General features: G+C 37.4%; 2 protein-coding genes across 6 annotated transcripts; one reads left to right on the forward strand and one right to left on the reverse strand.

Annotated features, from left to right (window-relative positions):
* The first annotated feature begins 2,472 nt into the window (after nt 1-2,472).
* LOC104213163 (ribosome production factor 2 homolog) lies at nt 2,473-7,921 on the forward strand. Its single transcript, XM_009762601.2, has 7 exons — nt 2,473-2,620; nt 3,908-4,000; nt 4,094-4,297; nt 6,648-6,893; nt 6,979-7,221; nt 7,312-7,377; nt 7,460-7,921. Exons 2-7 carry the CDS (start codon nt 3,914-3,916, stop codon nt 7,577-7,579), a joined length of 966 nt encoding a protein of 321 aa, XP_009760903.1. The 5' UTR covers nt 2,473-2,620; nt 3,908-3,913; the 3' UTR covers nt 7,580-7,921.
* A 760-nt stretch (nt 7,922-8,681) lies between these two features.
* Nucleotides 8,682-22,109, reverse strand: LOC104213162 (serine/threonine-protein kinase CTR1-like). 5 transcript variants are annotated; one of them, XM_070165624.1, is made up of 17 exons: nt 21,294-21,429; nt 19,704-19,860; nt 18,287-18,588; nt 18,055-18,199; nt 17,737-17,840; nt 16,367-16,575; nt 13,508-13,882; nt 13,324-13,364; nt 12,898-12,966; nt 12,640-12,740; nt 12,466-12,550; nt 12,285-12,383; nt 11,087-11,155; nt 10,847-10,978; nt 9,751-9,845; nt 9,578-9,660; nt 8,682-8,967 (listed from the first exon to the last, which is right to left on the reverse strand). In XM_070165624.1, the coding sequence occupies exons 2-17, from the start codon at nt 19,734-19,736 to the stop codon at nt 8,846-8,848; spliced, it is 2,064 nt and encodes a 687-aa protein (XP_070021725.1). In that variant the 5' UTR covers nt 19,737-19,860; nt 21,294-21,429; the 3' UTR covers nt 8,682-8,845. The 5 variants fall into 5 exon arrangements, 3 of the variants coding, with proteins under 3 accessions (XP_070021725.1, XP_070021723.1, XP_070021724.1); XR_011404600.1 differs by lacking the exon at nt 19,704-19,860 and having other exon boundaries at nt 9,458-9,660; nt 21,294-22,105; XM_070165622.1 differs by lacking the exon at nt 19,704-19,860 and having other exon boundaries at nt 21,294-22,107.
* Nucleotides 22,110-27,791: the final 5,682 nt, after the last annotated feature.

Consider the following 27,791-nt stretch of genomic DNA (forward strand, 5'->3'; position numbering starts at 1 on the left):
TTAGTAGCCTAAGAAAGGCCATTTGTGCAAATGTGCATTGGGTTGGGTGAAAATAGCATAGGCTAGCCAGTTTTCAAATCCGATAATTGAAAAATAGTCAGTTTTTACAAAGTCATTAAAAAATAGCTACTATTTTATGTGGAAATAAAATCTGGATAAAAATACTCCAGCTAAAATGTGGAAAGTTCCAGCATAATATGCTTGATTATGGAGCTCCTGTATATAAACTTCCAACATATTATGCTAATTTTCAGTATATTTCTGAAACTAACCCAATAGCCAGAATCGTTTAAGGGTATTTTCGTTCAGATTTTATTTTTATATAAAAAATGACTAAATTTTTATTACTTTTAAAATTATGGCTAATTTTCAATTAGTAGTTATAAATCCAGTTTCGTTCCTATACCATATAGGAGACTATATTACCAAATATGTTCATAGTATGAAAATTACCCACCATGTTAATAGTTTTTCTACAAAAAATAGACAATTCATTAAATAAGAAATCATTGTAGCTGTAGGCTTCCTTATTTAGGCGCGCTAAAATTGGGGAAGTAAATTTTCTTCCAGATATTTCATTAAATAAGGAATCATTATAGTTGTAGACGTCCTTATTTAGGTGCGCTAATATTGGGAATTCCTTAATTAGTTGTCTGGTTTTAATGGATTCTATCTAATCTTTTTAAAATATTTAACTACTTGGAACTTAACTGAAAGAATTAAAAATATACAAGTTGTTCTAGGCTGTCAACACTTACGTCTAACGTAACAATATTGCAGATGTGTGTTAGTAAGAAAAAGGTGGATGATTTAGTACTATTTTGAACAAAAATATGTATCTAAAATGTGAAACATACATTTCAGGGGAAGCATGTCGAGTCCAAATATGTACCCAGTTTGTAGATATTATGTAGATAAATTGTAGATTATTTGTATTCTGATTGTAGATGCTTTATTTTCTGTTTTCGCAAATAAAAAACGACTAAAACTTTTACAAATCTTCTGAAAAAATGTAATTATGTCAAAAAGCTCAATTATGCTACAATTGAATGGGAATTGGGATATTAAAATTCAATGTACCCAGTTTATAGATATTTTGTAGATAAATTGTAGATTATTTGTATTCTGATTGTAGATGCTTTGTTTTCTGTTTTCACAAATCAAAAACGACTAAAACTTCTACAAATTTTCTGCAAAAAATGCAATTATGTTGAAAATCCCAATTATGCTACAATTGAATGAGAATTGAGATATTAAAATTCAATGTACCCAGTTTGTAGATATTTTGTAGATAAATTGTAGATTATTTGTATTCTGATTGTAGATGCTTTGTTTTCTGTTTTCACAAATCAAAAACGACTAAAACTTCTACAAATCTTCTGCAAAAAACGCAATTATGTCGAAAATCCCAATTATGCTACAATTGAATGGGAATTGGGATATTAAAATTCAATGTACCCAATTTGTAGATATTTTGTAGATAATGTACAATTTTGTGATTCTCCTATATGCTCTTGTTACTCCTTACGAAACTGCTATGTTAAATATGGAATCCAAAAAAACATGATAAAGGGATAGATCTTCCTAAGCAAAATCCTCCCATGAACTGTTACAAGAAAATTGACTTTTGCCAACAATTAAAGCATCAAAAGAAAAAGATAAAAAGATCTGTTCGAGCTCACAACATATTGAGAATCAAACTCTGGGAGATAAACCTTAATGTGAAGGAACTCAAAATCATAACCATCAAATCGACCAGGCTTGTGCTCATCTTCCCCGGGCACAAAAACATTGGGACAAGATTGCAGAGGTGCCGACAGTGCCTTGGCTATGGAAGAAATAATAGGGTTTTGATACAGAAATCGTGAATGTGGGAGGGAAACGTGGGTGAAGGTATGAGAATTGGAGAGAGAAACGTGGGGGGGGGAGTGGTATTAGAAGGAATATACGGTACCATTAAATTAGGAGTGTAATTAATACCCTTAAAAATCACTAATGGTATATAATTGGTAATTATGTATACTAAATGTAATTATATCAAACCTTAGGCATTGAAGGTAATATAGTTTCCTATATGGCATAGGAATATAAAAATTCCTTCTGATTTTCCCTTGGATTAGTAAGTAGTTCAGTCAACTTGGGCCTGGGCATTTTCACTACTAGGCCCACAATTGAAACCAGGCGAATAACACCCGCCCAAAACCCCTAAACGATTCTAAAACCCTAATAACCAGGGGTGGGCATAAAAACGAATTCCGAATTGAATTGAATTAATTTGGTATTTCGGTTTCGATTTTTTTGATATTTCGGTTTATTTCGATACAGAAATTATGATATTTTGGTAATTCGATACGGTATACGGTATTGGGTTATTAATATTTCAGTATACACCGAAATAATGAAATAGCCCAATTTTATTTTTATTTTTTAGCCCAATAACCTTAAGCTCGTACCCCAAAAGTCCAAAACCCCTAATTCCATAATCGCGTACCCTTAGGCTTAGAGGCTTAGTCTCGACAAGAATTTTAAAAAACCCTCACGACTTTGCTTGGTAGCTACGGCGGTCGGATTCACGAGTTACAACTCACGACTACAACCTCGGCGCCGCAACTTCATTCAGGTTGATAACTTCTCCATTCTTCATTCAGTTGTGTTCAGTTGAAGAAAATTTTACTAACCTAATTAACAGGAATATGTTTACTCGCCACTTTAATTTAGGCATTATAGATTGCAATTCATACCTTTAAATCATGATTATGTCTAAGCCAACCTCATCCTTAGGCTGTTTTGTATATAATAATATATTTTGTTTGTGCATAAGAAGTTAAAAAGAAGGTGGTTGTGACCAGACACAAAGATGATATATGCCATCAACATTTATTTTTCATCTTAATTATGTATATGGTTAAAGATATTTTGACAAATGTATATTTAATTCATAATCAGTGACACGTCCTTTGACACAATTTAAAAAGCAGTGAATGTAATCAAAAGTTCGGTTTTACTGAATTTCGGATCAGTATCCGTTAGTGATATACGATCCTATTATACAACTTGTTATTTCCATACCACCATATCACAAATCTTATTAAAATCAGGGAGAAAAGAAAACATTTTGATGTAATAATGTTGAAGGGCTTGTTGTAATAATGTTGATGTAATAATGTTGAAGGGCTACTCGTTAGTGGTTGCTACTGGACTTCTATTTTTGTTGCACTGTGTTTAAGCAACTGTCTCAAATGCACTGTGTTTAAGCAACTGTCTCAAATCCACTTATGGTTGCTACTGGAATTCTGTTTTTGTTGCATTGTATTACAGTTCCACTTATGTTTAGATTAACACATGGCAGATTGTTTATTTGTTAGGCAGAATAGCAGATTGTTTATTTAGTTAGGCAGAATGGGGAATGGCTGATTGTTTACTCGTTACTCGTTAGTGGTTGTTTCTGCTTGGTTAATGCTTATGCTCTCAGCGCTTAGCAGTACGTGGCACATGAATATGTATTAAACCGTACCGAAACCATACCGAACCAAAATAAGAAATACCGTACCGTACCGAAATACTTTGGTACGGTATTTGGTATACACAATTGATAAACCGAATACCGAACCGAAATTCTTAAATACCGAACTGAAGTACCGGATGCCCACCCCTGCTAATAACCCTAATATTTGAATAGGCATAGTTGTATCTTCCCTTTCTTCTTCGTATCTTCCCTTCACCAATTCTTCATATCTTCTCTGTTCCTCTATTGGTAAGTGAAAGCTTAAATTCATACTGTTCTCTTGCTATTTTTTGTTTCTAGGGTTCCAGCTAATTTGTGATTAAGCCATTGTAGTAGTTGTTATGATAGTTGAAAATTGCTTTAACCACAATAATATTAGTTTAGTTTTCAATTTATTTTTAGGTTAGGATGATGAGAAGTAAAACCCCATGGAAAATTAAAACCCCACAGAAAGGAAGAATCAGAAGGGAGCTTGAAAAACGTGCTCCCAAACTGGTGAGTTTGATCTTAGCAAACAACTCTCTTTTTTTTTTTGCAAGATGGGATTGTTATTGTGATGACAATCTTTTTTTATTTATTTGGGGGCAGGTTGAAACTGGGAAAAAGACATTGATATTACATGGTACAAAAACAAGCCAAGTGTTGAATGAGGTGATGACTGAAATTTATCATTTGAAGAGGGATAATTCTGTTAAATATACCCGGAAGAATGATAACGTTAGACCATTTGAGAGCGGGGGCGAGGCTTCTTTGGAGTTTTTCTCTCTTAAGACAGATTGCAGCCTTTTTGTGGTAAGTGGGTACATGCCCTTTTCCTTTTTGAGGCATTTTTTGGTTCAGTGGGTAGAAAAGTGCTGATATATAACTTGTTCCATGTTAATTTGGATTTATTTCTGTGGCTCCCTGATTATTATGTTGTTTGCTGAGGCTTGTTCTGAAGGTAGACATAAATGAATCATCTCCAAATATTTAGCAAATGAGTACATATCTTTTTTCATGAATAAAGAGTTATTTGTGCTAAAAGATATATACTCAATGAAATACAGAAGAAGAAACATAGGTGCAATGTTGAGAATTTGTTACGTCATTCTGAAAATCTCCCCCTAACCCAGACTAAAGGAAGTTCATTTTGACATGGAAGTGCATTATTTAGATCAGGTTAAGCTTCTGGCTTCTAGGGGATAAGGAACAGAGACTAAGCGCATAATGCTTAATGGGTAGCTTGCATATTCATAACAAAAATGGGTACATTATCTGCCGAAGTCCTTTTAGCTACTTGTAACACTGTTGAAGAGTCCACTTTTGATCTTCAACTGTTTGATTATTTCAATTAGAAAAGATCTGTATTATTGTTAGTTGCTTGCAGGGGCGGAGCTAGCCTTTGAGTTACGGGTTCGCGAAACTCAGTAACTTTTGTCCAAACTCTATATTTCTCTTAGGGAATTCATTGAATATGTTCAAATTATTAATTTTGAACCTAGTAACTTAAAAGGACTAGAATCCTGAACCCATAAGTTTCAAATCCTGGTTTCGCCATGGTTCCTTGATTTGCTGAGACACGGAATAAATAAAAATTTGAACTCGGTATTTGGTTGTCTGTATATCCCTCATTTTGCTACCATAATTAACTAATTTTAGTGCTAATAGATATGGTGAGAGGGGTTATTTCTGAATGGTAAACTTTATAACAATAGTCTTCTGGTATCATGTTGCTTGGTTATCAGGGTTTCTTTTATAGCATGAGGGAGAGCACATTTAGAACTAGAGCATCTAGAATCTGTATTTTGTAGCTTTGGAGCACCCTAACTGAAGATGTATTTTGTGTTCAATTTTTGGTCCCTCGAGATATTTATAGTTGATCTGTGGCTCTTGATAGTAATTGGTCTATAAATTATATTTATAGTAAAATATATTAATGTTATAAAGGACATGTAGAAAGGAGTTGTCACTAGTGTGAAAACAGTAGTAGGAGATCCAAAAAAGTTTCCTTCACCAAGGCTTCTGCATTGAGCCCCCTACTTATTTACCGTAGTTACGAATGAGCTAACCAACGCAACACAAAGGTTCCATAGTGTATGCTATAAGCTGATGATATTGTACTAAATTACGAAACTAGCCAGGGTGTCAACAAAAAGCTTGAGCTATGGAGAAGCACCTTAGAGAAGGGTTCTAAGATATGTAGAAGTAAGACTGAATACATGCACGGCAAGTTTAGTCAGTACGAGAAGAGCGAAGTTGACTAGATGGAATTGCGGTGCCAAAATGCAAACAATTTAGATATCCAGGCTCGTTTCAGGAGAATGAAGTGATAGATGAAGATGTTACTCATAGGATTAGAACCGGATAGTTGAAACAGAGAAGTGCTACCGGGTGTTATGTGATAGAAGTATTCCTACCATGGTGAAAGGTAAGTTCTATAGAACAACTATAAAACCAGTTATGTTATATGCTAGTGAATGTTAGGTTGCTAAAGTTCAACATATCCACTAGATGATTGTTGTAGAAGTGCGAATGCTAATATGGATGTGCGGTAGCACAATATTAAATAAGATTAAAAATGACAGCATTTGCACTATAAGATAGCCATTATATATATCTATTTACTTGCACTTTTATTTTGTTTTGGTAATGATGATGATATGAGTTGAGCTTAATGAAAGGAATAAGGATTCACATCGCCGATTCCAATTTGTTTGGGACTGAGGCGTAGTTATTGTATGTAGTCGAATAAATTCTATGATTTGATGAGTAATTCTTGGTCAAGACCAAGGTTAAAACATTCGATGCTATTGGTTCCACGTGACGTGATGTCTCATGTTATACATAGCATAGTTCCAACTCTTCCAAGTAGTATTGCTCTGGTTAAAGTGTCTATTACATTATTATAATCGATAATAGATTTCAACTCTTCATGCAGAGGAGGAATGACACCTACTGTTAATTTAGATACTCGGAGTGAGATGAGTGTTTTTCAACTCATGAAAACCTTGATTTGAACGAAAGGCTATCTTTGTATAAACTGTTGAACTGTTCTAGTTTATCGCTTTATCAGGAATAGTTCTGTTTTTATGTTCAGGACTTTTTGCTTGTTGCTTTATCTTTTGTTTTCCATACCCACTTACAGTCTTTGGTTATTTTGCAGTATGGTTCTCACTCCAAGAAGCGGCCTAACAATCTTGTTATTGGGCGAACCTATGATCACCATGTTTACGATCTTGTAGAGGTAGGAGTGGAAGAGTTCAAAAGCATGAAGTCATTCAAATATGATAAGAATTTGGCTCCTAAAATAGGGTCAAAGCCCTTTTTTACCTTTATTGGAGAAGGATTTGAGAGTGTTGAAGAGTTGAAACATTTAAAAGAAGTTTTGCTTGATCTATTCCATGGCGAGGTTTGTTCTTTTCTCGATAAACTTATACGCTTTGCTTCTTTGAATTGGAAGAGTACCATTAATGCCTGTGGGTTCAATAATGCAGGTTGTGACCAACTTGAACCTTGCTGGGTTAGATCGTGTATATGTATGTACAGCTGTGTCGCCAAAAAAGGTTTTCTTGACCCATTGTGCACTGCGGTTAAAAAAATCTGGCACAGTAGTTCCAAGAATAGAATTAGTGGAGGTTGGCCCGTCCATGGACTTAGTAGTTCGGCGACATCGTCTCCCTGATGACAGTTTGAAGAAAGAAGCTATGAGAACTTCTCTTGATAAAGCAAAGAAGAAGGTTTGATTGGCTTAGTCACTTCTTCTCATCTTTATTTGACTAACTTGGAGTCTGGAAAATACTGATGTTGTTACTGGCTGTCATTTTCAGGAGAAAAATGTTGTCAAAGATGCCATTCAAGGAAAATACGGGAAGATTTACATTCCTGATCAGAAGGTAAGAATACAGTACATGGTTGGAAAAAAATTATAAAATTCTATGACTCTGTTTACCAGTGAAAAATTATTCCTTTCTGTAGGTTGGAAGTGTGGCACTGCCTCACAAAGCAAAAGGAGTTAAAAGGGAGCGTAGAGAAGCTAAGTTGAAAAATGTGACAGACCAGCCTGAAGAAAAGAAACAGAAGCTGGATTCTGAGTGATTTTCAACTCCTACCTTCTAAGTGTGATGCTCTTCTGCTGAGTCAAATCAATTTTGTTCTGTCTGCCTTGGCTTATATGCTTTAGGCTCAATGCATATTCGGGTCTAACCTCACTGAATGAACGATCACAGCAGGTTCTCAGATTTTCTACGCTCAGAGTAGTCTAATCCTAGCTTTCTGTGAACCAAAGGCCGGATCATTGTTGTCAAAAGTGGGAGCTTTCTGACCTCAGAGCGATGGTTCTCACTGTTATTTTAATTTTTCTTATGTTTGAAATCCATAATGTGAATTTTCACCATTTGGCATATTTGACGTGTTATTTATTTGGAAAAATTTCCTCTATAGCTTGTTATTTAGTTCTACATCTGTTTGGAGGGTCAATCTGAAGTCTAAAATCTAGAAATATTTTCATTCTATGTAACTCTATACAAATCGACATCCTTAAAAAGTAGTCATGTTTAAACATGTCTTTTATTTTCTTTAAGCTAAGAACACTCCAGGCACTCATTGTATTTATATATTAGTCCTGCCGACTGTTTCTTTGTCGAAGCATGTTTTTGTATGTAAGGATATCCTGTTACAATCTGTTAATTCAAAATTAATGGCACTCAATCGTCCATTCAATGACTATCTAGACCAGTTAGTGTAGGACTCTAGCGTTTGACAATTTGATACAACTAATTAGTCTGTATAAATCTCTCAAGGGGATTATCCTACGGTAAAAACTTGCCCACACTGGATGTCACAACCAACTAATGTACTACGACATAATGCTCTTACAGCCCCAACCCCAGCAAATCTTTTTCATTCTAGATTATACTTTGCTTTATACACATACACGCACATATCTATATGTATAATTGTATATATCTTCATTCATAATCCCTTCACTTACAACAATACTACTTGGCTGTGTTAAAAGTCGACCATTATCCTGTCGGCAACCAAAAATATGTATGCATAATTAAAAGTACAAGCCATATTTAATTGCAAGGGAAGCGTTAAGGAACTCTATTTCCCAAGTGCGTGTGTTCCCCTTCTCAAGAATTTTGAGGGGTAGCAATCAAACAGAGGAAAGCTACTTATGAAACAAACGTGCATGTCACCATAAAGCACACACAAGTATGGTGTGTGATATGTGTGCATTTTTATAATCCAACTTTTCATTATAATGCTTATACATATAATTATACAACAATAATTCTTGACAGAGAACACAAAAAATGTAATTGCTGGCATCAACAAAATCACTAGGCCAATCAGTGCTTAGAGAGAAACGGACATGCCCAGTGCAAAGGATCTTCCGTAAGGCAGCGGCTGCTGCTTGAATTTGTGAAGAAAACTTAGTATTCTCCAGAGGCAATTTGAACATATGCATAGATACAAGCCTGCAAAACATACACAGACATAGCTATCAAAGTTTATACATGTCAAGAAACTGCCTAGAGGTATTGTCATAAAACATTTGCCATCGAAGTGCAAGAAAGCAAAGGGGTGAACCCATTTTATTGAGCATTTACTCTCAAATCTCTCAAGCTAAAGCTTGATAGTGGTTCACTGGCACCTATCTAGATTCGTTAGGCTGGGTCTCTCAACAGAAAACTAGCTGCTATGATGTCATGGCCAGTCTAAAGTAATACCTTCTCAAATCCACCAAAAAGAAGTTCAGATGCTCCAGCAGTTTCCAAAGCATCACTAAACCCAAGAAAGTGTGTCACGGGGAGAAGTTATTCCAACCATTCTACCAAACAGCTCAACTACTACTGTCAGCTCACCTAGTGTCAAACTTACCTAGACTTGGACTAAAATGTGGATATACCAAGGGCAATAGCTTTAAAATTCAGTAGAACGACGAAACAAATCTCGAGATAGACAAACCTGACATAATCCAAGCATTCTTCCTCCCAGAAACATTGACTAGCAACAAATGCAAATTATGTGCAGAAACCACAAAAATTATCACACACATTCACGTGAGCAACTGTATGTCTGTATGACCTGATTGAGGTGTGAGAGGAGATTTAAGATTTGGTCTCAGCATATCCATGATAGTGGAAAAGGAGGGGCGTTTCCACGGCTCACTACAACATTATCAAAACTAACTTTAGATAATATTAAAACAATCACGAAACTAAAAGGCATGAACTTGGGGACGAGTACAAGCAACGCACTTAGCCCAGCAGGCCTCAATAATAGTCGCCACTTGAGGATTCAAGTCACTTGGAATGTCAAGCCTCTTCCCCCTAAAGCCGACAGCTGCTACAACCTACAAAATCAGATTCATTATAGCACATTCTACGCCATGTACGGTATAAAAAAAAAAAAAAAACAGTTCAATATTCATGAGGCTCGACAGATGGTCCCCTCTTATCTTATCTTTCAAAAATCAAACTTGTAGCAGAAACTAGAATGTATGATATCACAGGGAAACAGTTTCAACAATCATGATGACCGAGAAATCAACCATTAGGACTACCCGGAGGCTCCGAAACCCTTAGTTCACATGGCGCATGGCTCGAACCTGTGACCTACATTCTAGGTCACTTGAACTAAGCCTGGGGGCATATCTATTGTCCTCCTCTTTATGGTATCTACTAATTCTATTTGCTTTCCCATCAACAAGTCTATTCCAAATAACTATTCGAATCTTACTCTCTTGAATTAGCTTCTTTGTCCCCATCCTCTAACATGCGACAACCTTTTCCTATCTAGCACCACGTCCACGAGTCAATGTGGTCGACTAACTTCTTTACCTCACCCGCATTAACAAATACAATATTTAGATGATTCATCATAATTAAACTACTGTTACGCTAGTCATCAACTTACCACAACTTTTAGTTCTCTACTTAACTATAATCTTGACAAACTGTACACAAATGTTACACAAAGTAGGAACTTTTTCTTTTCTTTTCTCTTCTCAAAATATGAACTATTAGAAGACCACAATAAGCAAAACAAAACCTAGAGAGAAGTGGAAAGTAGCATCCCCAGAACTTTCCCATTCAAGGGCCCATGAATGCATTGCTTTCTACATTAACCACATGAAGAGGAGAGGTAGATGACGTAAGGAAATTGAAATGACATTCCTGGAAGAGGGGATCCCGACTTGTGGTGCCCTAGTTCATGGCAGAAGAACCATATGGGACCAACTCATTTTCGCATCCCAATAGATAGCTTTAGGTCCTTTCAGTTGATATATTAGCTGTTACCCTCTACATTCAATTGTTTAGATCACCATTTACACCTAAAATAACCAACACAAACCTGTGGTGCATTCAAATTACTCCATGGTTGTTGTAGTGTTGCCAACTCCCATAAAATGACACCAAAGCTGTATACATCAGATTTCTCATTTGATGGTTCATCACGAAGAACTTCAGGTGCCATCCATTCCGGCTGTCACAACAAGCACCAAATCATTTTTTTTCCTTATTTAGTTACCAAGAAACGAGCCAAAAGACCAACAGAACACTAAAGGCACCAGAGCTTGAATCAAGAACTTACAGTTCCGGCAGCAGTCTTTGATGAAAGAAATGTATTAGCTTTGAAACGAGAAAGACCAAAATCACAGACCTGATGAGGACATTAGACAAGTGAGAACATTTAGAATCTTTTACTGATTAAGAGAAATAATAGCTTCATAAAAATTTCCATAAACGAAAATAAGTAATAATACATTCATTAAAGCAACAAAATCATATTCGCTAGCTAACTTTGAGTAGGACTACCAAGTTTGTTCAGAACTTGAGAATAAATTATAATGTTAACTAAAAGTACAGGTAATGCATTGTGCATACTGCTGAGCTATGGAGGACAGAACCTCCTTAAAAATCACAGGCATTCAAAATGCCTCCTCTTTTTCAAGCAAATTCTCAATCAGACCTCAAGACCTTTTGATATTTTTTTTAAAATCTTTTTTGGTTGGGTTTGAAAAGTCAAATTGAATGATCAAGAAATTAATCTTTTCCTCGATGGTCCAAGTTGATTAAAAGGAATAAGACCAGACACATATTCCCGGAGTGAGAGGAGACACATCTATGCTAATATTTCCAGTTTAAAAGAAACTAATTCACCAGGAGGTCGAAAAGGAGGACAAGTTATTTTAAGGAAAAACATGAGTAGAAAAACCATAATCTTAACTAGACATAAATCCATCCTCACAGTGACTCCTAAATTTCTTGAATCACTGGATCCACGTGTTTATGACATGTAAGGTAGACTGAATGCAGCACTACTGCTACATGACAGCTGAAAAACCACTCTATAGAAGGTATATGTCTAGAAGATCGCAAAGAGAGATTTTGGACCAAGCTTCCAAAATGTAAAATTATGCACAAATGATTTTCCCTGTAAATAGAAGCTTCAACATATATCCTCTCTTGCTGGAAATTAGCCCATTTCATGGGATTGCAATGTTAGCTCTCCATCATCTGAGAAATCTGATAATACTTGCTGGTTCACCACTTGCTTTATGTGTTTTAGCAAGTTTGATTAGGTTAGGAAGATTGTGAAACTATAAAACTTCTCTATGTTTCTCTCTTGACCCTCCGGAAAATATCTGAGGAAGTTAATGAAAAAAATACCCTATCCAAAATAATACTTCCTTCAGATTTGATTACTCTGACAGCCTAGTCCGACAATATATTAATCATGACAAAAAGGATTGCACCTTTATGTTTGCTAAAGAAATTCTTACTCTCACCTTCACTGTATATTTTTTGTCCACTAGCAGATTTGGAGATTTTAAATCTCGGTGAACAATGGGAGGATTGCGTTTGTGAAGATAATTCATCCCATTTGCCTGCACAAGACCATAGTAAGAGATTAGCCCCAATTGAAAAAATAAAATGAGAGAGGAGGGAGTAGGACACATTTATCCATACCACATCGTAAGCCATACACATCCGACGTCTTTCATCTAACAACTCTCTCGCACCAGGTCTATGAAGAAGTCTATATAAGCTACCTCTGAAATACATGATAACATGGGAATCACTCAGCTAAATTGGGAATAGCATAATATTTTCTGTTAATTGGAAGGGAAAATAGTCTAAGACCTCGATAAATATTCAGTAACTATGGACAAATTTGGTGGCTGAATGACAGCACCCATAAAAAGTACAATATTTGGATGTCGCAACCGCTTCATAATTGCAACCTAGGACAACCAAAGAGAAACAGAATTAGAAGAGTGTAGAGGGGAAAACAATTAAATAAAACTGATGTTCACTGATCCTCAATCTCCACGCATCCTTGTCTGTCTCTTGTTCTTCCTAATTGCTAGTTGGAAGATGGGGGAGAAGGCCCAGACTTACCTCCCGCAAAAATTCATTGAATCCCTCCGCATGAAAATTTTGTTCCATGAGAATCTTCACAGCAACGTCCTAAATGATACAAATTTCTATGAGATGCAATCAGGAAGGAACAAAGTCAACGAAAATAGCAGCTTCAGATATTTTTATTTCCAATGGACATACAAAATACTACCCCTCCCCAAAATACAAAAACGACAAAATCTGGAGAAAAAAAGAGTCAGTAAAAAGTATTTGGGAGGGAGCTTGAGTGCTACCTTATGGGCTTGTTTAAACCACAACAGAGCTATGGTTTCCCCCCAGTAAAAGAACAATAGAGATAAACAAATTTACATTGCATAAATGAATCTCTGAAGTGAGAGATACGTTGAGATTTTTTCCAGATAGAAGACTTTCAAAAACTAAGATCTACATAGACAAGTATCTTACAGAGCCATCCCAATCAGCACGATGAACAGTACCAAAAGATCCTGAAAATCGACAAACTGTGTTAGCTAGAACAAAAAAGAAATGTTATGGTACTATAGAATACCAATATAACATGCACCCTTCAAGAGGAAAAACAAACATCCGACCACTATCCAAGTGGCTAGAAACCAGCATGACAGATTACCTGCCCCAATTCTCTCCTTCAGAACCAGATCATTCCATGGAATATTGAACTCTTCTACATCACTAAGAAGTTCTCCATCATTTATTGTATCTGCTCTTGGGTGAGACAATGCCATCAGTGGTTGAGCATCTTCCCCTATTGGAGGGACATGCTTCACAGGAACCAGGTCCTTGTCCACGTTCATTGAGTTTAACATACTTGAAGGATTATACATTTTGGAAAGTTGAGATTCTTTATCACGCCCCTTTTTCCATGCATTTGATGGAGGCAGAGGTAACCGAGAAATTGCATCACGGTTACTTGAACTAGGGACTGCATTGTTTCTATCCATGCAACTTCTGTCTGATTGTCCTGCAACTCCATCAGCTGCAGATCCTGCACTAAATGCTAATCGTTATGAATCCCTGAAACAGGACTGGATCTAGTATCCACTAACAAAACTGAAGAGAAAATTGTCCATTAACAAAATAGTACTCCCTCCATCCCAATTTATGTGGCATTGTTTGATTTGGCTCGGAGCTTAACTGATAAATGAAGACTTTTGAAGCTCGTGGTCTAAAACAAGCCATAGACATTTGTGCGGCTATAAATCATCAGAAAAATAGGAAATTTAATGTTAAATTGTCCCAAAATATAGAATGGTGCCAATATTTTTGGTACAAACTAAAAAGAAATGTGTGCCACATAAAATGGGACAAAGGGAATAATATTTTATTTGCACAAGGAAAAGAAATAATTCATACTTACTTTCCTAGTTATGATCAAGGCACAAGGTAGAGACTAAAGACACTAATGTTATTAATTTGTCTTTGCCTATTCTAATTTAGGTTGTACCCCCACCCCCACCCCAAACCAAAAGGAGGAAATATTGCGATCCAAAAATAGCTAAGTCTATAAATATACATGTATATATGCTGATGAATTTCCGAAGGTTGATCGAAATGCTTAACAAACAAAACCCAACACTCACTAGACAGGACTCATAGAGGTGGGGAGCGAGGAGAGATGGAATTTTCTAATTAAAGTCATACTACCACTGTACCACAAGCTTTGCCGAGGAAGGACGGGCTTCCTGCATGTATCAGTTTGGATTAATAGGTGCTTCTTTGCATGTTTTGAAGCAATTGGGAAATTTCGACAGATGAAAACTTGCGGAAGAAGAGGATTACATATGTTAGCTAGTGCTTTATGTGCAGAAGTTCAAGTAAAGATGTGGATCATCCTTGTTTTTGTATTGTCGGGTGGATTCACAATTATGGGCTGCTGGAACTAGTTCGGGGTGCAGTCGGCCATGCCAAGTTTAGCGAAGCCTTTAGAAGAATAAACAAGAAGACATAGGGTATCTGATTTTGCCCAATACCCATCATGTGGGTCCTGCGGAAAGAGAAAAATAGGAGAGCTTCTGCACATTTAAGAAATAGCCTACTACTTTTAGCTTTTGGTGCACCCATGAGATCCTTGTTTGTATATGAGATTGGAGTCATTTGTAGACATCTATATTTTTGTGAAGGCTTTTTACTGTTGGGTATACTACTTGTATACGGGAGTTTTCCCAAATCAATAAAATCATTTACCTTATCAAAAATAAATATACATCCATCTATATAAAAAACCGATTCAATCTCAAGACTCAAATGTCAACACCTTAAATTGATATTTGAAGTTACATCAAGCCTTTTAATCAAATGTACACACACACACACACATATAATATATGAGTGGGTGGGTGTGGGTACTATTAAAAATAATCATTCAGAAAAATCAAATATCAACATCGAAACTTCACAAGTGGAGCTAGTATCAAGCCTTTTAATCACATTACCTAAACCAGAGAATAAATTAAAGAAACAAATGAAGAACAGAATAGATGGCAAGAAGATGGACTGTCAAAATTAAAAATTATGGTACAGACAGGAGCCATTTTGGTACCAAATAAGTGGCCAAGCTTGGCACTCTAAACCACATAAATATCTTGCTTTGGACTTTGCTGATTACTCACAGTTATAGAATTCTTGGCGATGTACTGGCAGATAAGGGGAAAAGAAAAGCAACAGTAGGCTGTGAGGGAGCAAGGATGCCAGCAGAAGCATCTCCATTGGGTTTAACTTAAATTGGCTCTACCTACAGAAATAAACATGTATTCAGGGGGGAAACAAAGGTTGCTAGCCTATTTGACTATGAACAAGGTTCAAGTTCCATTCCTACAAGAGGGATTTAGTGTAATCTTGAGAAATCGCAGGGGAAGTGTCTTGATCTTGATGAGACAGAGAAAAGGTTTGTGTTATGGCCCAATACAGATCCAAATGGAAAGGTGTGTACTTTATAAAATGAAATGCCAACTAGTCTCTGGAACAATATACACAAATAAACAATATATTGTCTTCAATCCTGTGTTATGTCATTCAAAGAGTAGATAATGCATGGAAGCACCAATGAACTCTGGATTGCCAATGAAATCATGTATTCAATTATGTTTTAGGTTATTACAGCATTGAATACGGTTACAGGCAAAGCTGAAAGCATACTCCATTCAAGTAAGACAAATAACAAAATATACCGCCGAAGTTTTCAGGAGACACTAATAAGTTGACAGATTATCAGATCCCAGACCCTTTTTTATCCAATGAAAAGAAACTTGGCACAAGGGAGTATTTGGTGGACGCAGCATACTAGACAGAAGCCATCTCAAATTTGGTTAAGGAACTGAACGTCTCTCAATATATCATGGCAAAGGCCAAGTTACATGTCGGGAAAGGATAATTCAAAACAAACAAAACGACTTTACAAAAAAATTCAAACCAAACAAAATGAACACCAAAAATGCATGTGTATTTAAGCAGCTAAGAGTCAGATAATCACCAGCTGAAGAATCATCAAACAGTAGATTAAGCGATTGACTATCCAAGAAATACTGTTTGGCCAGTGACCTGAAATCAATTGTAGGTTCAACTTGTCTGTATCTCGGAAAGCGCAAAGGTGAAGGAATTGAGATGGAAGATGGACCATTGATCAAGGAATCTGGTTCGCATAAAACTCCTGGCTTACCGACCAAATCAACCAGGTACTCCCTGTATGGTCAAGAGTTACATGTCAATAGTAGCACTTCTTCCTAATATGAGACTATCCAAATAGCACACAAATGTTTAGCATATTTAAGACTAATATATATACATCATATAAACTGAATCCAGAATAATAGTTCAACAGATGAAGACGACAGGCATATCATTAATTACTAAGCTAATCCCAACTTAAAGTAGCAGTGAGAACAATAATTTCCTGTCATTCACTAAACCATCTGCCTTGGATATCTGATTCTGCTTGCTTCTAGTTCTAGCACTTTGGTTCTTTTTTTCTGCATTTTGGGGCTGAGCGGAAGAAGAAAAGGATGGGATCATGAAATCAAAATCTGAGCTATTAAGACTGAGAAATTAAGGTACATTACCTATCTCGTGAACAATGGGGGTCAGTTTTTTGAACTTTTTTTTTTTCAATCTCAACATATTAATAAAGAATTACCATTCAACTCAGATATCTTAATTCCAAAATCTCTAAGTTTTGACCTTCTCAACAAAACAAAATAAGTCTCTAATTTTTTATAGTAGGTACTCTAAGAGAAGCAAATTTCTGCTAGGTTTATTCAGTTCATAAACTAAAAGTAGTGACTTGAATCTTTAAAGATCTGTTTTATCGCATCGGAAAGTTCACATATTCAATAAGAAAATTCGCCATAGTTATTTTTCTGAATACATATATATTTTGAACTGTTTCTTTTGACAAGCGTATTAGATTTTGAACTTCATGTTCTTCACCAGCTTACGTAATCGAAGAACACATAAACCAGTAGCGTTAAGAAAAAATTAAAGTTGAGAATATCATAAATAAAATACCATGAAAAAGAGTTGTAACCAGTACAACCAATAGGCACGAATCATTTCCACAATGTTATCAACAGATCTGTAATAGCAATATGAAAGTAAATATTGATCATAGCATACAAAATAAATGAGGGATAATAGTTTTCCAAACAAAAAGTAAGTGGCAGCATTAATTACATCTGTTAAGGCTTCAACATCTAAAAGATACACCATCCCCGAAACTATACGTATCTAGCAGACAGGAATACAAAAGATGAATCAGAGTGTTCTTCCCCTTTTTCTATCCTAGTACGAACATTTTCAAACGAAGTAAAGACGATAACATAAACTATATTTATTCTGAACTTTTACCTGTCAAGTCCTAATCGAACTAGACATGAGGAAGCATCGGATCTGTTACAATATTTACATCCCTTGGCAATTCGACATGGTAAATCAATTATGTCAGCTAGCACCTGTAATGATCACATTGAAGTTAATGATAAACATCAACCTTATACAGGCCATATTTCACACTGATGGCAGAAAAAATAAAATACAGACACACTATCCATAAGGTTTTTCTATTTTAGTAATAAAATATACCATTAGTCTGATTCTTATCCTTAAATTCCTTAGAATTTAGATCTACTGACTTATAACAGCACCAACTAAAAAGGTTTAACATACTTTAAAAAGCAACGCTCGATGCCTGCAAAGCCCAACTGACAGGCTACCAATTGGAAGCACGATAGTTCCTAGACAATCCTTCAGGTCATCACTGCGCTCCTTCGACATGGAAACCAAGTCATCTTCTCCAGCAGGAGCTGCACCCCTTGTAAAGGGAATAAAGCTAATTACAAAAAGAAAAACAGAAAAGTGTGTCTGTTGGAGCTTCTGAGAAAAAGCTTGCAGTACTCACCCCATATGATCGCAGACCAGCTTGGCTAGCTGATCAACAACTTCTTCTACGCTGATGCAACTAGCGGACATGCTAAGAATTCCAATCTGCAGTTCCTTCAAGCTGGGATCGTTACACCGATCAATTAAAATCACTTCAACAGATGGTGCTACAGTGGGATCCACTGCCTTCAATGATTCAATTGATGGAATACGGCCGCTTTCTTGCAGAACTGAGCAGACAGTCCAGACATATGGATCCATCCCATATATCCAATAAAATCCATCAGGGACTTTGTCAAAGTACGATAAGCATCCATTTATCTGGCATAGAATTAAGACAGCAAAAAGAGGTCTTTAGGAATGATGACCTGGAAAATATGGACAGAATAAGCGTGTCGATTGAGAATGAGAGGAGATCTACACAAAGAAGACTCCATCCTTCGCTTGTCCAAAAGCACCCATTTATTCTCAACCTCCATATTAGTTTGATACAAAGTATGAAACATAGGAGAAAAACAAAGTTGAAGTGAGTAGAACTACTAAGCTTGGGAAAGGAAATTAAAATAAAATGGACATTAAGCCCAACTCAATCCCAAAACCTAGTTAATCGGTAAGGCTGGGCTAGAACAATATAAATAGACTACAATCTATACTTTCAATCTGTTGAAGACATTATCAAGAAAATAAAAATGTGCTCTCTCTAGCTTAAGCTTTTAGATAAGATGGTCACACAATTCAATATGGTATAATAGCAGGGAGAGGTCCTGAGTTTGAGTCTCACCGCTATCCATTATCAAAAAGAATTTTCAAGTACCTGGTCCACGAAAAAGAATGAGGCCCGCATGTGGGGATGCGTGTTGAAGACATAACTAAGAAAATAAAAGTATGTTATCTCTAACAGCTTAAGCTTTTAGATGAGATGGTCATACACTTCAACACAATTATATAGAACTCTAAGAACCCCCGCAGTTCAGTCATTCTCTGAAGTCTCAACCAATATGGAATTCTAACATTCCCTCATGCCTAGAGTTAGACACTTGGAGCGTGGATAACATAACTACGGGTCGAACATTGGGTTACTCGACATAAGGGATGGGTCTTTTCTAATACCATGTTAAGAAAAAGGCAAAATATATAAATAGACACTTAAAGTTGGCTCCAACTGTCAGTTGAACACTCCAACTTATCAAATGGTCATTTAGACACCTCAACTTTCCCCCAATGTGTCTTGTGTACACCCGGTGCTAGACATGGCAAAATAGACCGCCGGTGCTGACATGGCAAAATGTTTGTCTTTTAAAAAAAATTGAGTGCGTGAATCTTAAAATTTTGTGTTTTAATCTTTCTTTTTTTAATTATGTTCATGTTTTCACCCTTTTCCTCAACACTTCTTCTTATTCAATTTCCCATTCACCATTAAAAAAAGGAGAACTCACCATTATAGGCACAATACACATAGATCCCACCATTTTGGGTCTCGCGTTCTCACCCTCTTCCTCACAATTCTTCTTCTACTCCTTAAACCACCCTATCAACCACCTCTCTATACCATCGTTCCATCATGCACCATCATGATTCCACCATGAATGTCACCTGAGAACACCATGAAATCAACCGCAAAATCTTTAAAATCTCCTCATTGATTTTCCCATCCTCTCCAAGAACACAATATATTAACAGAGCGACCAACAATTAACAATGGAGTGTTCTACCAACAACTAACAGAGCTCGACTGAAAAGGGGGTGGAAGGGGAGGAGGAAGGAAGAAGAAGAATGGAGGTGAGGGTTGATGTTATGGTTAAAATAAGAAAAAAAGATTTTTTTTTTCTTGTGTTCTTTGCTTAATTACATGTTTCAAAAAAAATTCACTAACGACACGTGTCATTGTCTAATTCGTTCATTGCACGTCATTGGCGATTGTAATGCACACATCTGGTCTGGTGGTTTCGAGTGTCCACGAGACACAATGGAGGCGAATTGAAGTGTCTAAAGGATCATCTGGTAATGGAGTGTTCAACTAGCGTTGGAGCCAACTTTGTCTGTTTATGTATTTTCCCAAAGAAAACATGCCTTGGGCTTAACTCACCCCAAAAGCTAGTTTATGATATGAAATGTCCAAAATAATACAGAGAAACAATAGTATCAATCTTCAACCAACGTGGGACTCTAATATAATAATTGTGTGAGTGCATTCGCGTTGGAAAGTACGTTTCCCTACCCGCTTAATCACCAACTTTAAGGCGTGGAAACAATTGTAGTCTAAACCAAATCCTAAGTTGAGTTATATTGTTATTCTACATAAGTTTGTCTAAGGACTTCCAAAAGAGTTCACAAAAGGTCTTGGGTCACTCCATTCAATATCAAAAAGGATTTAGGTTGGATGATCAGATTCTTTCAGCTAGTATTAGAGCAACGCCCATTCTCACACCCATATGTCCATATTAAAACTCACCTGTAAACCAGAAAAAGGGATGATTGAGTCACATATTATTGCTCTACGTGATTATGTAAGGGATTTCAAATAAGTTTATAAAGGTCTTGGACCATTTCACCCATTATCTCAAAGTTTTGGGTTGGACTCTTATAGCCCGTTTGGCCAAGCTGCAAAAATCAACTTATTTTAAGAGTGCTTTTTTTCAAAAGTGCTTTTCTTTAGTTTGAAAAACACTTCTGAGCAGCAATTAGTGTTTGGCTAAGCTTTAAAAAATTGTTTCTAAATGTATTTTTCTAAAAAATGCTTCTCAAAAAAGTGATTTTGAAGAGAAGCTATTTTTTCTGCTTCTCCAAAACTGCTTTTGCTTTTCTTCAATTTTTGGCCAAAACTGTTTTTGGCCCAAAAAAAAAAAATATACTCTTGGCCAAAAAGAAGCTTGGCCAAACAGGCTATTAGATTCACTCATAATTCACCACTTAATCAGCTACTACATTATAGCATAAGGCATTTGTAATCTAAACCAACTCCTGTTATTTCTCTCGTTTACCATTATGAAATGGTCAAAGGATTCCTAAAGCAATAAACATCTTACCCACAATCGATGTGACATTGTTTCCGCTGATGCAGAAGAATCTGAATCTCGGGATGCTGATTCGTCCGCCGCAGGACCTAAGAAGTTTGGATTATCAGCACAAGTTGCTTCTGAAGAGAGCCGTATTGCCAACGCTAACTGCAGCTGGTAACTCTCCTCCGTCTGCAGCGCCCAACTCCTTGCCGCCGCCGACGAGCCGCAGCCGTCATTTCTAAGCCCAAAGGAAGTCTCCGCGTAGTACTCCCCGGAGATCGAGCTACCACCGAAGCTGCCTTCACTTGATTGTCTATGCGACCCTCCCGAACCGGGTAACTGCAATGATCCGACCCGGCTCTGTGATTGCATCATGCGGTCCTCAATCAAGTCAGCTCCGGCGGAGAACTTCGGCGGTGGCGGCAGGACGAAATTATCGTCAGGAATTTGATTCAACAAAGTATAACTCGATCGTCTACCAGAAACTTCCATAGAGAAAATGTTCAATTTACAAAAATCCTAGCAACTGCCATTATACTGTAGCAGTGCAGTTTCTCACCTCAAATCACTTTCTCTCTCTAAATTTTCTCTCACTGAGAAAGTGAAGGAGATAATGGACGTTCACTTTTCGAGGGCGTAATTGCAATATTTTGTGAAATTTTGTGGGGTAAATAACTATTAAAGCAGAGATGCTGGCTTTATTTGATTTAATTATAGTAAGTGGGGCTGTTTGGTCATGAGGCGGAAAGATGCAGAGAATTTTGTGCGTAAATGCGTGAACGGTTGACAGTTCCGGCTTCTGACCTTTACTTGTTTTTTCCTTTTTGGGGGAGCTGAACTTAGCGCATGGCTTTTAGCCTTCTGCGTTGAATTAAGACAAATTCATCCATAGCTTAATGATTGCAATTTTACGCTATAGGAGTATTATTTAAGTATAAGTTTTAGTTTTTCTAAAGGTTCTTCTCTTTTAAGTTGTTCTTTTTCTTTATTAAGAGACTCACTTGACCAGAAGAAAAAAGAAGTTTTTTCTTGAGGTTATTCATTTCACCACGAGAGCAGTAAGAGAGAACAACAACAACATCCCAGTATAATCTCATAAGTGAGGTTTGGGGAAAATAATATGTACGCAGACCTTACCCCTACCCCGAGGGCAGAGAGGCTGTTTCCAGGAGACCCTCGGCTCAAGAGAGCAACAAGAGACAATATATTAATACTATCAATAGACTCATAGTAAATAACATAACATAACATAAAATAACAAAATAACAACAATATAAAAAATATAGGAAATACGAAAAGGATGTAAGGTATACTAATATCCAACAGATACAGCCCTGCATCAGTAGCTGATCAGTAGCATCCTAAGTTTAACTCCTAAATGGCTAGTCTCCCTCTAGTGCGTTGTAGTAATATTCACAAACGTTCCCCTAACCTACAACCTTAATGCTCGACCTCCACAATTCTCTGTCAAGGGTCATATCCTTAGAAATCCTAAAAGACCTTATCTATGCCCAACGGAGGCGGATGTAATATAGAGTTACTGACTTTTGGTGCGAAACATAATTTTTTGTGTAAAAAACATTAAAATTATATAATAAATAATAAATATGAACTCATAATTTTAAAAATATAAAATTTAAATTTTGAACCTACAAAATTAAAATCTTAGGTCCCACTTTGATGCCCAAGAGTCATGTGCTTAAAATTCAAAAGTCGGCTTGAAAGAAAATTATATTAACTAAATAATTTATTCATTGGGAGATGAGTGAAAAATATAATTGGGAGATGAGGCCTAATTGCCCATCTTTGACTATATAATTATAGTCACATTTGAATTACTCTCCAAAATTTACCAAGTATTATATTCCACAAATAGAATATTTGGTAAGAATTTGTAAACATTTATAATTACCAATACGAGGACTATTGACTTCGCTTTTAACTTATAATAAAAGAGTCTCCTTCCTTCATTTAAAAAGCTTGCAAGCTTACCGGCTGAACCATCATCATCTATTTGCCTAGTCACTTTCGTGATAAGGCGCTTAAAAAGATTCTGGATTCTATATACTTTGGGAACTAAACAAATGATTGATTGAATGGAAAGGTAAGTAGTCAAGGCTTCAGATCTAGGACTCAGAAAAAGACCAATATGAATGCCACATAATGAGAAGTAGCAGACATGACTGCTTCTACCACTTCATTATAAATGAGAAGTTTTATTTTGTATCTCATACAACTTACATTAGTTGTATGAGGCTCCTTTTTATTTCACAAATTTGTGGACCCCAATCTTACACTTCTGGGTCCACAGAAATCTGGGTCCACAAAACCGTGAGACAAAAAAGTTGCCTCATACAATTAGTGTCAGTTGTATGAGACACAAAATAAAATTTTCCATTATAAATACTCAAATTGTTCTTACTGCCAGAACTGCCACTCTTTATTGCCACTAGTTTCTAACCTTTTGTATTCCACCAATAATGGACAAATCCCCTCTTCTGTTTATCCATGAAAAAGTACAACTTAATTTGTTGTGTGGTTTATAGACAAGCAAACTGATTTGATCCCAAAATGATAAATAAATTAAATAAAATATAAGACTTAGAGTTGAAATCGAGAGAAATAGCAAATAGCTGGTTCCGGGAGCAAGGCTTTCGAAGACAGCAATAAAGACAATATTAGACAAAAAATAAAGTTCTATTATTTAGCTTGAGAATAATGTGTAGCATAAGTTTTGCCAGAAGTCTTACCATGGTTGTTGAAGTCACCATTATAGCTATACCTAGGGAACAAGATCCTAGCATCAATCCCCTCTTAAATGACAATAAAGGAGGTCATTGATGAATATGTAACGGCAGACCATAAAAGCCAAAATTCTCTGCAACGGCTGCATATGTAATACTAAGGAATATTCTTCATTAAATGACATCTGATGACAAACATTTGTTAGCCTCTGTTGACTGCGTTCCTTTTGGGATCTGCCCGATACCAACTGAAGTTGTTATCGTCGACCTAGGTTCTCATTCGCTTCATCATCCATCCGCCTCCGGCTCCACGTGTCATGTAAATATTCTAGCATTTAATATAAACCAATTTCACCCTATACAGATAGTCCCCCTACTTTCCAGTGACACATCTTTGTGTCATCGTGAAGTTGGTGAAGATTCCTCTTGGCGAAAAATTTTCTGTACCGTTCTGAAAAAGTTTTTGACGCTTGATAAGACGTACGTCTCCTCGCATTTAATACTCCGAACACCTATTACCCTACGATTTAGCAATATTTTCGCCGCTCTCGAGGTAATCATAGCCACGATTTTAACCGACTATTTCTTTACTTATACGCCTCATTCTTTCTTTCACTTCTAATAACTTCACAAGCTCTCTTAACCTTCTTGCACTAAACTCCCTTATACTCCCATCTGTATTTGTTCGTCTTCAAAAAACTTTATCATCTCCTTATCATTATGGCTTCTTCTAAAATTTTCAAGAACTCTGGTTTTCTCTTCGGCGGGGACCCGAAGAGGAGCAAATATAAAGAGGTTGATGTTGATGCTGACCCTCCCATGGTGAGTACCATCATACTTAAACATTTGAACACTGCCAAAGATTTTGAAGAGAAATTTCCTACTTCAAATCGTCAAACTTGGGCTGTTGGTAAATATCCTTCTTCTATTCACCCTTCTAGTATTCCTGTTGTGAAGAAAAATTGTGACTGACATGCCCTAAATGTCATTGCCCCTGACCTGGTAGAGTGGGTGACCTTCACTAAGAAGGGTTTTATGTACGTTTACATGTATCCCTTCAGTCTGGGTCCATTTTCTTTAAACGGGGGGCTTGACCCTGTGATTTTGGAGTTGTACCACTGGTACAAGGTCTGTTTGGCTCAGGTGGGCCATTCAATGTGGAGAACGATGGTCTGTCTACGGCGGTTGTGCCTGGAAATGAAGGAGCCCCTAACCCGGCACATATGATGAACCTCTACTCCCCCAAAATCTTCTGTGAGGGAGTAATAAACTTCAGCAAGCATGGTCACCATGCTTTGCTTACCAACATGAATGATGACAATGAACCTGGATGGATGGAGCGATTTGTCGTCATTGCCACCAGGGATATCATCCCGGCCACGACTCCATCTTTCCCCGAATCCTGGAACCGTTCACGTAAGTTCAAAGTCTATCTCTTTCTTTGAAAAAAGGTTGTTTCCATATAATTGCTAATAAATTTTCTTTCATTATTTCAGCTACTTGATAGACACCACCAAGGGTTGAACGCCTAGACCAATGGGTTCAGAAGATCCTGGACATCACTACGCCAGAGACCCGTCGGTGGAAGGAGTTAGCCCCCAAATATGGGCGGAGGGCCAAGAACCACGGTAAATTGACTATTCCTTCATTCCACCTTTGTATATAAGAAAACATGCTAACTTTACCTTTTTGTTTGATTCATGTCTCCCGCACGGTTCTGTTTCCTGCCTTGAGAAGGATGTTTTGGTCGATCCCGCAGAGGCTGCGAGGTTGTTGCAGGAGGCTCTCATCCGGACCGGTGCCCTCGATCCTACTTCTGGTGCGAGTGCTTCCTTTCGGAGTCCCCGGCTAGAGAACAAGCAACCAAAAATGCGGTGTTCTTCCTCGGCTGGGGGGTAAAAATAAGAAGGTGAAGAAAGCCACCCCCGAGCCAGCAACAACCACTATGATCATTGACGATGATGGGGAAGCTAGTGATGAAGGGGCTTCCTTACAAAGGAGACAAAGATCTTTATCAGCTCAACAACAATTTGGAGAGCTTAGAACCCCAACTGAGGGTGAGGTCTGAGCGCTCTAGGGAGAATTGGATCTAGTAGAGAACGTTGATTCTCTCTTTCCAGTCCCAGTTGCTGCTCCCAGACCTATAAGGTCGGATACCGGGCATCTTCTATCTTTGGTTGATGAGAAACCAACAAACAACACTGCCTCGGTCGTAGCTGCTTCTCAACCTACAACATCATCCGCTTCATCTCCCTCCACACCAGATGTGCCTTCGCCGCCAGCAACTGCTACATCTTCGCCCCCGGCTGCAGACGCTGGAGAGGAGGATGTCCTTCCTTCCCAGTCCCTTGATACTAAAGAATTCTCGCCATCTTAGATAAAATCTGGTATGGAGCCCAGGCTAGCCAACAATGAGAAATGCCTTCTTTTTTTGTTGATTTAGGTGACGTAGTCTTATCCGATGAATGGCAGTGAGAAGGCAGAAAAGTTCGTAAAGGGCTAAGCTAAGGGATCTAGCATGCCCATTTGTGAAATAAATAAAAAAATCCATTTCCCCGCACCCTACTCCATGTATAAATGAAGTGTGAAATGGGGAGTAGTAATAAGTCATATAGAATCAATGGATTCATGATAAAGAAATTTGGGGCACAACTATTCACCCCCTTCTGCAGATCTCCAAGGGAGGAGGAGTGTCTCTCTCTAGGTCTCAAAGCAGTGTCACCTACTATCCAGGCTGATCGAACTTCGCCAACTATCTGAAGTCGTTGGCTTCAAAAAAAGATAATAAGAAACACTCTATTTTGGGGGAGTGTATGTTGAATAATGCCATGCAAAATATAACAGCGGTACCGTACTTGTTATTTTATTGATTGTTTCTATTTGGCTTGTTATAAAAAGGTTTCTAACTTTGATATTTGCTTCGTAAGCCAACTTCCTCTCTTTTAAGGGTTTTCAGAGATTGATCCTCGATAAAGAGGGACTTATGTCCGAGCGGGATCAATTGTTGGTCAAGAGGAATCAACTTGTCGTGCGCCTTCCGGTGCTAGAGGTGAAGGTTGCTAAAGCCCAAGCTTGAGGCCCCATTGCAACAGAGTGAGCAAGAGGTCATCGGCTCACAGTCAAGAAGCCACTCAGCTACACGCACAACTTCAGGATGCAAAGGCTAGGTGGGCTGAATCTCAAGATGCTGCTCTTGCTGCTACCAAGCGCGAGTCAGCTTTGAACTCAAAAGCTGAAGAGGCTGCTGCTATCAAGGAGAAGCAGGCCAGAATGGAAGATAGTTATAAGAAGATCATGGATAAAAATAAGGTTCACATAACCACAATCCATGATCTCGATCCTAGCCTTAGTGCCATGAGATCCGAGCGGGATGGCATTTTGACCTAGGTTTATAGGCTTAAAGCAAAACTTCAGCACCAAAGGGATTCCCTCCTTATTTAAAAAACATACTCTATGTACCATATGAGGAGGAAAATATTGGAAGAGGCCAAAGCGGGCATTATTGATATCGACGATGAGATTGTTAAGGCCCGAATGTTGGAGTTAACTGCTCGAGAACGACTCCCAGCTCAGCCTAATGCAACTGACTCTTCTAGTCACAGTTCTGAGTGTTACGGAACCAAAGAGGAACTTGAAGAGAATGATGATGAAGGCCAAGACCCTGCGCCGATGGCAAATCCGCCTTCTTCCCCCTAGGGCATAGATACTTCTCTTCCACCGAGTTTCGGTGGCGATGAACTTTAGCCTTTTTGTTTTCTTTTCTTTTGTTGTCTTCTTTTGT

Source organism: Nicotiana sylvestris, chromosome 12, assembly GCF_000393655.2.
Source record: "Nicotiana sylvestris chromosome 12, ASM39365v2, whole genome shotgun sequence".
NCBI lineage: Eukaryota > Viridiplantae > Streptophyta > Magnoliopsida > Solanales > Solanaceae > Nicotiana > Nicotiana sylvestris.

Coding starts and splice junctions, on each gene's coding strand:
- LOC104213163 (XM_009762601.2), top strand. CDS start 3,914: ATGATGAGAAGTAAAACCCCATGGAAAATTAAAACCCCACAGAAAGGA. Junction 4,001..4,093: donor AAAAACGTGCTCCCAAACTG/GTGAGTTTGATC, acceptor ATTTGGGGGCAG/GTTGAAACTGGGAAAAAGAC. Junction 7,378..7,459: donor TTTACATTCCTGATCAGAAG/GTAAGAATACAG, acceptor TCCTTTCTGTAG/GTTGGAAGTGTGGCACTGCC.
- LOC104213162 (XM_070165622.1), bottom strand. CDS start 21,758: ATGGAAGTTTCTGGTAGACGATCGAGTTATACTTTGTTGAATCAAATT. Junction 13,365..13,507: donor GAAGGAGAGAATTGGGGCAG/GTAATCTGTCAT, acceptor GTCGATTTTCAG/GATCTTTTGGTACTGTTCAT. Junction 10,979..11,086: donor CAAAGACTGCTGCCGGAACT/GTAAGTTCTTGA, acceptor TTGTTGTGACAG/CCGGAATGGATGGCACCTGA.